The sequence below is a fragment of the Aptenodytes forsteri genome, unplaced genomic scaffold, assembly GCF_000699145.1.
Source record: "Aptenodytes forsteri isolate BGI_AS27 unplaced genomic scaffold, ASM69914v1 Scaffold336, whole genome shotgun sequence".
Lineage (NCBI taxonomy): Eukaryota > Metazoa > Chordata > Aves > Sphenisciformes > Spheniscidae > Aptenodytes > Aptenodytes forsteri.
Window position 1 is genome coordinate 2,205,534 of NW_008794911.1, and position 10,529 is coordinate 2,216,062.

Sequence of the window (10,529 nt, forward strand, 5' to 3'; positions counted from 1 at the left end):
ATACAAAACAAGTGATGCACAATGCAATTGCTTGCCACCTGCCGACCAATGCCCAGCCAGTGTCCGAGCAGCTCTCACTGCCCCCCGGCCAACTCCCCCCAGTTTATATACTGAGCATGATGTCACATGGTATGGAATATCCCCTTGGCGAGTTTGGGTCAGCTGTCCTGGCTGAGCTCCCTCCCAGCTTCTCGCTGGCAGGGCATGAGAAGCTGAAAAATCCTTGACTAGTGTAAGCACTACTTAGCAACAACTAAAAACATTGGTGTGTTACCAACATTATTCTGGTACTAAAACCAAAACGCAGCACTGTACCAGCTACTAGGAAGAAAACTAATTCTATCCCAGCCAAAACCAGGACAGTATAGTTTTGATAGAGCTTCATCAAATACATCTCATACGCCCTACGAAATTTAAGAGCAGCACTGCATAGAGCTAGCTCTGGTTTATCTTCATCCATGATATACCTAGTCCACAGGTTAAATAAACCACATATGCCTAGCAGAAGGGGAGACTTCCAAGCTAATTTACACACACAGTAAGATCAAATGCTTTAATTAGCCTGACTTCTGTACAACCAATTAGAAGCAAAGAGTACCTAGGTTAACTTGGTTTTGTTAAGTGCTTCGCTACCCCAAGCCTGGATAGTTATCTGCTGAATTAAAAGTATATGAGTTTGTAACCCATAAAAACACCGAGTTTAAAATTTTTGTATCTTAAAAATATACTACCCACAATTAAATCTATTCTTAAAGCATCAATCATGTGCTGAACTGCTTAAAAAAAAAAAATAATTCTTGTATCTTAAACTAGCTGTATTTCTGTTTAAACAAATACTTCATTTGACTCCAAGCTATTTTTAACAAAGCCACAAAACCAGAATACGAAGAATTTTATTTCTAGAGTTTAAAACTCTGAAACTACTATCCTAAAAAATTCAAATCATCTATATATTGATATATGAAGCAAATCTGTGTATTAGTAAGAAAAACAGCATGTTGTCATTTGTTAAAGTTTTAGAATTAAGACTTTTTTTCACACTAGTGAAACAAACACCCTTGGTAAATTGTGAAGGTTCACTCAAGAGAAAAAGATGGTCTGAATAAGCCCAAAACAACTTGATAATGCTACTCATTTACCTTCAAAAGTGAAGAAAGTGAATTTTTTGTTTCTGTGAATTGTTCAGATGTTGACTGCAGACGTCTTGCTCTTGATCTCAAAGTCTTAAAGGTCCGTGATTGTATGTAAACTTAAAATAGCAATAATAAATAAAAAGTTAAAAACTATCAATTACTACCACTACAAAAAAAAAAAAAGGCCTAAGAGATTCCAGAAACTATTCTATGAAAAAGACTATCATGATTGAACTGAAGATAATCTTCCCAAAATATCCACAGTAGAAAGTGAAGAGAATTGCAAACAGCAATCTGTTTAAGATGCCTGACCAAAAAAGTAAAAAACAGGAAACTGTATGAAAGACACTTCTGGATCCAATAGTAATAAACTGAATAAATAAACCAATAAATTTTAGTACTGTAAATGGACAGAAATTTCTTCGTTAAAACAATCAGGAGTTCACGTTGTGGATTACAGATAATTGGCCAACCCTATCACCGTCTCAGGGAACAGAAGAGACATACAGCTGAATTAAATCCAGGCAGGCTGACAAACATGACTCATTCAGAAGCTAATCCAGAAGGATGGGAATGAAGGTTCCTGCTCTAAGATAAGCTCTGTCTAAAAGCTCAGCTGACAAGATGCCCTGAAAAGATCTCGAATGGTTTAGGTGTGCTGTTAACTTAGAAACTGACAAAAGAAACGAGACCATTTAAATACAGTGAGCTTATAGCACTATCTGTCATCTTCTATCACATCAGAAACCTTGTGATGGAGATTTTATCACATAAATCACAAAAGCCAAGAATATTTATCTTCTTTCGCTACTATGTTTTAAAATAATCACCCACAGCAGTCAATTATATAGTTTTAACTAAGCCTTCTGTTATGACAGAATAGCACCAGATAAAAGGAACTTCTAGAGATGATCTAGTCAAACCCCTGCTCAAAAAAAGGTCTAACTTCAACATCAAACCAGGTAGCTTTGGACCTCATCCAGCTCAGTTTTGAAAATCTCCAAGGATTAAGATAACACAACCTCTCCAGACAATCTGTTTCAGAACTTAGCCATTCTCATTGTGAAAATCTTCCAACAGGAATTTCCTTTGCTTTTACTTGTAATTGTTGCCTCTTCTTTGAGCTGTACAAGAGAAGGGTAACTAATATGGCTCCAGTAGCAATTAGATCACTCCTTGCCTTTTCTTCTGCTAACTTTAAAACCTCATATCCTTCAGTTTCCCGTACATTAAATGCTCAAAAATTTGCACCCTTCCTTGTGGCCCATCACTGGGCTATCTCCATTTTGTCAGCATCTCTCTCTTAACCATGGGACACAAAACCAGACACAATATCCAGATGTAGCATCAGAAAAACTGAATGGAGGACAATAACTGAACTCCCCGGGCTCCTGATTATGTACTTGCTAATGCAGCCCTGTTGTTACCCATCATACATCCAGGAGTAGTTTAAACCAGTCACCAAGCACCTTAGAAAGTTCACCTGGATGAATACCAGATTCAACATATTTACTGATTCAAAAGTAGTCAGCTCATCTATCATCTTTTAAGAACATGATCCACAAATACTGACATCTTTGAAAAAGATTCTATAGTTAGACCATCTTTACTAACTTAATTCTGGAAACATACTACTCAAATGCAAACATAACTTTGTGATTTAAAGTGTTAATATCAATGTAAAGTTCCTCCTGGAAGTTTACCGGTATTTCCTGAGTGACGCCTCTAAGACAAAACTAAAATTACTTTCCCAGACAAAAAAGATACTACAGAGATTAAAAACAGTGTCATTTATTGTTTCATACCTGGCCAACACCGAACATCTGAACAGAAATTTTGGAGGGGATTAGGATGCTGTCTGTATAAACAAGATGAGCGTAAAGTACTGAAAACATCCACGAAACCTGTAAAAAGGTACAGCAAAGTGTAAATACACTCTGTATTAAATGGCAACTAAACATTACTTCTCGTATAGGGTGCTTTTTCTTTCTTAAACATTAATTCTATTTTGCTACGGTCCTTCAGTCATCTGTAATTAAACAAATTAACCATTACCAGTACATAGATTGTTAACTTTTTTGCATTAACCTATGTCAGGCACTTGCAATATGCCAGAATTTTTTCTAATTAGAACTTCCAAAAAAATACTGGTACCCAGAATCTTGAATTTGGAGCTGTATCTGGGAGGGAAAACTCTGATTATCTGTACAGAGCTGAATAAAGTTATCTAGACTGGACAGGAATCCAAAGACTTTCATGAAGCTGAAGGACCAGCATTCAACCAATTATTCAGTTTCAAAGGCTTTAAAGAACAGATTGCTCACGGGCATTTTAAAACAGACTATGTATAATGTATGAAAACATTTTAAACTATACTAAGTCTACTTAATTGTACAGTCCTCATGCAATACAGAAACAAGACAACATAAATAAAGAGCATCACAGTGAAAAAGTTATTAGCAGATACTATTTTAAGCACCCTACAGACTGCAAGAGGACTGGCATTTATCTGTTGTTTAGTTACCAAAAGCTCAAAGAACTCATCCTCATTTAGCAGGTAAGAATTATTTAAGAAACATCAGAGACCTGGGGAGGGAGGGGAAAAAAAATTGAGGCCAAGCCTACACATGCTCTCTTCTATAGTAATTCAGAAGCTAATGTAATCATAAAAAGGGTGGGGTTTTTTATTTTACATATTCTGATACAGTTATTACATCAGTTAGATACATCTAGGACAGCAAAAAAGAACCCTGAAAGTTCCTACTAAAATTTTTGAAGTTATATGATCATAATAACAGCTTACAAGCTAATGAGTGAAATACTGAAGAACTATGGGAAGGAGAAAAAAAGATTAGCTATTAATTCTACAATGCTGTATATTCCACAATCTTCTATAATACTGCATATTGGCTAATCTAATAACATAATTATGAACATATTAGTTTAAAAAATATAAATACTCTCCTTGCTTTATGCACAAGTATATGCACAACATACACATATCAAGTCATCCATAGCATGCAGCGTCACCTACACCAAAAGTACGTTCTTGAAGATTTAGCATCTCCCTTGCCTGTGGCAGTTTTCCACCTATGACCTTGCCTTTTCAACTGTGAATGAAACAACCAGTCTGGTGAGCTTCCATGTTAATCTATCAAAGCTCTGAAGCATTTGCAACTTTCTTCTTCCCATTCAGGAAACTGCCTCTAGGCTAATTTTTTTTTTTTTTATATCTCACATCACAATGCAATTTAATACTTTTTCTCTAATAGTAGCCCTGAGATATTATTCTTAACACTCTTTCTCCCAACTGCAATACTATATAGGCAGTATCTCAAATGTCAGCTATATGCTCCTTTTTCTACCACGTTCTTGAGCATCTACAATGGCCTTGCCTCCTGTATTTTAGACTAATCCCAACAAAGTATTTTTAACTGTAAGGAACCACTCTTGGTTTATTTCAGCAACGAAATACTCTACATGGACTGTTAACAGTTTGTCACCCTGAATTCCTTTCTAATTAATGTCCTCGTGTAATGTTGCTTCACGCAAAAAAGGAGTAACTTAACGTAAACTGGAGATGTTCATGACTGTTACATTAGTAGATTAGCAAAATCTAATTTCTTCTATTTGGTGAAATAAACTGGTGAAAAAATTCATAGCTCAGGTTCATCATTAAGAGACAATGCACTTGTACTACAGCTGAGTTCAGACAAGTTTAATAGCAGCCAACTTCAAATCTGAATTTGAAAAAACAATTCCAAAATCTGGGTTGAATTTTCTAAAATTCCCAAGATTCAAAAGCACTTTAGAGACAACCTGTATACAACAAAAAATACATTAATCCTCTTTTCATTAAAGACTTTTTAAACTATGAGTTATCTACAGCACAAAAGAGTAAACTAAAGAATAACTGTGTTCGCCTTATAATCTAACTGTTATCAATTCTCACAAGTACTTTACTCTGAAACATACCATGCTTATTTTCAAAGAAGGACTCAGCAGAGATGTATGATGTATGCCACTGCGAAGAGACTTTGTTTTCTGCACAGTAGCCAGGAAGCAACCTGTTCACCAATTCTTTGAACTGGTTAGCTTTCAAATCAGACAACCCCAGATCTCTTAAATTAAGTACCGACTGCAAAATAGAAATAAATGTTCAAGATTTACTTAAGATTATCTTAGGAAAAAAAAATTAAGAATAACTGAGTTGACTTTTTGGCTCAATACAGCATCTATATTTCACAGTTCAGACTGAAATAAAAGATTTCTAAATGAAGATAAATGAATGAAAGGACATAATTAAAGAAAGAATATTTGCTACTGTCAATGCAGAATAACTTTTCCATTTGCACACACTGACATTTTCATTATCACGGTACATTTATGACAAGTACATTTTCATCCCAATTTAGTCTTTTTAACACCTTCCTGCTCCCCAATTGAAGCAGGCACAGAAAAAAAATGCAGTTTTCCAACTCTTCCTACTCTTTATGATAGAGCAAATGAAGAGTGAGAGGGGGAAAGATGTACAGTAATAGCCACCCATTATATTTCATCCAAGTGAGCAAACAGCAAAATCCCCCCAACCCTTTTTTTTTTTTTTTGCTAGCCTTTTTGCAGATAGCGCACATTTAGCAGCAGCACAAAGACTGGATATTTAGAAACTATACCCAGAGCTAAAATCTTAAAAAGCCACGAGCTGGGTAGACACACAATGAAAGACTAAAGTTTCTATGGGGGAAAGGTTAAGTACTAGGATCTGGGATTTCCTACAAAGCAAAGAAACTATGGAAAAAACAAGAAGGTAAGGCACATACACTTGAGTTATTAAAGAAGTAATCTTACAAGATTAAAATTACTTTGAGCATTTTACAGATAGGAAAAAATCTTTTTATGAGAGAGTATGTTTTAAAAATACGTACTGGTTTGGACCCTTTAAGATATCTATTAGCCTCTCAATATTGCTTCTGCAGTAATACTTTCTTAACTGAGAAGTAAATATTATATTCTAAATGTATTTGCACAGATGCTTAATTTTTTATTGTTAGAACATTATGGATTATATTTTTGTTTTTCCTAAATTGTTTTTATGTAAGCTTTGTGTTGATCTTCTTTCAAGGCGAAACTAGGTTTCCAATAAAAAGACATACATGAAAAATATTTGAATAAAGTGTCAAAAGAAGCATTTTTAGAACAGATTCCTAGACGTATCCAGAATACCACCACATTCAAAGTTTGTAGTTTAAAATGGATTTCTTAAGTAAACAAAGTATTCTGTTTTAAAGTAAAGGGTAGGTTGCTTCTGGTCCAGTTATACTCAAAATAAGTACGAATACATTTTTAAACATTATTTGACTTTTAGAGATGGTTTAAAGGAGTAGATCAAGCCTTCCTACTTCAGCTTAATAATTGCTTGGAAAATTACTGAAATAGTAAGGGGGGGAGAAGACTAAAAAAATTTTTAAAAAAGTAACATTTTTTGTGACCCTTCAGAAGAGGTTACTACTTCCAAACATGATTTAACTTCGCAGCAGAGGCGCTTCACATTCTCAAATAATGATTTTTGCCATACTAATAGTTCAACTTTATTCAGTATTAGAACTGCATGTACTATGTCAGTATTTGCTGATTTAAAATTTGAGCTTAACTTTTATTTGAGCTTAGGTTTATTATAGTCTAATCAACTTGCTTTAAGAACTTTCTTTAAAAATACTTTAATTAAGAGAGACTTTTTAAATTATTATTTTTATACTTTTATCATGCTAGGAGGAAGCAAACAGGTGTATGATGAATTAGAGAGAAAATATTAAATGTGAAAAACCCTCTGTATTTAAAGGAGCCCAGATTCTCTTGCTGAAAGACAAATATAGAACTGAATAAATGAAACACATTTTTAGTTTCATTCAATGATCCAGGTCTCCCGCTGAAATCAATTTTTATCCCCAGAAGCAAATACAGAATCACAAAAAAAACCACCCCAAACACCAAACTAACAATGGAATCACAACACAGGGATGATTAGTAAACTCATGCTGATTTCCAAAGTTCTGCAGTTAGTGAGAGACTCCATGTTTTTCCTCGCAAACATTTTCTTAATTATAAAACTTGTTGTAAGAAATGAGTTGAAAGAGAAGTGGCAAGATCTGATACTACTTTACTCTTTCTGTATTTTGATTTTTGATGTGAAGAACAAAAAATACCTAATGATAATGAAAGATATTTTAATAGGAAAATAAGAAGACATACAAATATGCTATTTAATCTCTCAAAACCCCTCAGCATATTTTAAGTTACAGTCCCTTTTCTCACAATCAATAACGAAACAAACTTTGCTAGAACTCAGAGAGTAAAAAGACAATAAGAGGTTTATTAACAGAAAAGTTATTGTTACTTTAGAGCAAGAAACATTAAGTTGAAAGTGAAAACAAATCCCCTCCTCATTTGCAAATTACTACTGAGACAAGTACTAGCTTTTTTTCTTATTAATGAAATACTGTATTTTTGTAGAATCCTTACTGCCAAAGCACAACTGACTGAAGTTCTGTCAAAAAGTTACATTCTATGTGTCAACGTTCTGTTTCGTTTAGTTACATTATGTTATTTCATAAAATGAGTCGAACACTAAATTCACTTAAACTGATTTATTCAGATTTAATTCAGTTAAAAGCAAACCACCACTTTTTCCGAAGGTTTTTAGTACCTCACTCTTCTGAGGATCATGCTCTGGGGAGGTGTCCCTCTGGACAGGCTGTACGGATGCTGTGCTGGCAGTAGTAGTGGAGCTTTTTGGTGAATGAAAGGCATTGATAAGGTGACTCAGAGGAACAGTAGCCTGGGGAAGAAGAAAAAAAAAAATCAGATAACGATTTAAGCTTATTTAAACATATCTCCATTCCAAACCCTGACTTATAATTGCGTATCTTGTACACTGCCTTTCAACTGAGGACTTCATAATAAGCCACATGAACTTTTTCACATGAACAAAGCACTTCAACACCACAGTGTTAGCTGATACCTCTATTTAAAGAAAAAAGAAAGTTTAAGTATGCGTGACAGATTAGAAGCTCACAAAGCTTGGAAAAGAAAAAAAAAAAAGAGGCTACATTTCCTGGTTTTCAAATATAAGCATTGTTTAAAGAAAATAATCACTAGGTTTGCAAATACAGAAGTAGGTACAGATCATCAACACTTAGAAGATGCAAAGACTGCCCTCAATTTGCACTTAAGACAATGTATAGTTACAAAAAAATAACAGGCAATTTCTTACAGCTTGTTCTCAGCTGAAACAGCAGGGAAACAAAATTGCTACTACACTTAATACTTCCTTCAGAATATTTTTTTCAATTTTTTCTTTTTTTTACGTATCACTTGTTTGCTGTGTTAGATATGTGCTGCTGCAACCAGATGACAGAATAAGGACCGCTGCTGTCTTCTGACAAATATTACAAACTTAACAACCATTTCATGCAAATAAAATACGAAACTGTGAAACTGAATGTTTTTCCCTTGTAGTCACCATGCCCCCATCACAGTCAATTAACTTATATTCCAAATAGGTGGTTTTTTACCACATAGCAATAAAAGACACAAAAAAGAAAACACAGTCAACATGGGGAGAAAAAGAGAGAAAAAACAATAGCAAATTACTTCTATGCTGAAAAGTCTGCAAGTTGACACCATCTCTTGAAGCGTTTAAAACCCATTTATGGTTACTGTCATTCAGGAACTTTCTCTTCTTTGGAAGAAATGTTCACTTAAAATAACCCTGAGCCTGTCTTGGTGTCCGCCAAGACAAAACTAAGATCACCATTCTAGTAAGACTTCACAACACAGCCACAGAAGAGAAGTAATGCTCTTTAAACAACATGAAGAGAAAGAGAATGGTAAATGAGGTACTCCACCTATTTAGTGGTATGCCTTAATTTTAGACTTTAATATGAAATATTATAACATAGTAAATTCTAGATTATCCCTGGACAGATATCCAAGCAACAGATCTCATCAAGCTGGTTCTCCTTGAACCAACTTGAACAGAAAGCTGAGTGGCTGCTTTTGAATAGCATTGAATCATGAGGACTTATCAACATCTTACTAATTCAGAGATCACTGTTCTTAAGTACTACTGACTCCTGTATTATTTTCCAAATACCACCTATTTTCACCTATAAAGTAATACTTTCATAACTTGAAATATCTATATTTTTTCCTGCATTATACAAGTTATTCCCAAAAGTCTCCTTTACTTTTTCCTCCTTGGGATCCCACTTTAGCAACATACTTAAGTATGAAACTAACCTACACAAAGCATATACACATATCACAGTCAATTCTGCAGTTCAGTAGCACTCAGTCAACTTAGTGACACCACCTCATGAATCAGTACAGAAGCCCATGTGCACCACGAATCAGGGCTCCTCCTCTAGCACATGACTACATCTATTGTGAATATGTGGTACAAATAATTCCAACGCTTCCAAAACGCCTCAGTCTCATTACACATCACTAGGGAAGAGAGCTGGCGTGCAACTCTGGCTGCTGGAACAATATCTGATTGCAATATCTGATTAAGCCTCTGCCTATGAATGTCCTTCCGCAAGAACTTCCATATCTGTGTTGACTAGACAGAAGATCAAGAGAGACAATGCCGTGAGACATGAAAACTGCCTCAGAATTAAATGTCCAAAGTTGTAATTAAACTCTGGGAGTTTGTGGTAAAACCATAAAGCCTCCAGAGGTCAAAGCCAGCATCCCAACCATAAACCAAGCTTTCCTCCTGCACTTCCCACTATGAAAAGGTGGGATGACACATTCCTAAAAATATCATTACAAGTTCTGCCACTTCACTACACTAACAAAAGCAATTAACACATTCTCCACATTTGGAAAGAACAATCAAATCCCACTGTGGAATAAGACTATCACATACTAATCCCCCTAACACAAAACATAAAAATAAAACCACTGGTTCAGATCAAAGTCCATAAAACCCACTAGTCCCATCCAACTCACTATCTAATAAAAGATGCCTTCCCGATTGCATCCCGACTGTTCTACATAACAAATAATTGAGGGGCTTTTCCTCCACTAACTCTTCTAATTTCTAAGTCATTTCTTCTTGGTTTCCACAACAACCCGTGACAATTAGCAGCACGGTTTAACTTTAGCTGTAATAACACAACCACCCCCTTGCTTCCACTATAAAAAGATACTAAAAAGCGCCATCTCCAGGTTACGTCTTCATTTCAGATTTTACAAGCTTTTACTGTACCTTCCTCTCCCCTCTATTTACGTACTTTTTTCCTAGATAAGAACCCTAGGCCGCTGTACCTCCCACCCGCTCTTCTCCCCGCCGCGACACTTGGTGCCACCGAGCCGGCCAGCCCCCCGCCACGC

General features: G+C 35.4%; 1 protein-coding gene across 1 annotated transcript in view; it reads right to left on the bottom strand.

Annotated features, from left to right (window-relative positions):
• Window positions 1-9,412, bottom strand: part of YME1L1 (YME1 like 1 ATPase) — a 23,174-nt gene extending 13,762 nt beyond the window's left edge. The window contains exons 1-5 of the mRNA XM_019470986.1: window positions 9,380-9,412; window positions 7,837-7,968; window positions 5,109-5,271; window positions 2,939-3,037; window positions 1,140-1,249 (exon numbers count right to left, since the gene is read on the bottom strand). Of these exons, the coding sequence (XP_019326531.1) occupies window positions 1,140-1,249; window positions 2,939-3,037; window positions 5,109-5,271; window positions 7,837-7,968; window positions 9,380-9,412 (537 nt within the window). The remainder of the gene's footprint in view (window positions 1-1,139; window positions 1,250-2,938; window positions 3,038-5,108; window positions 5,272-7,836; window positions 7,969-9,379) is intronic.
• Between the last annotated feature and the right edge of the window lie 1,117 nt (window positions 9,413-10,529).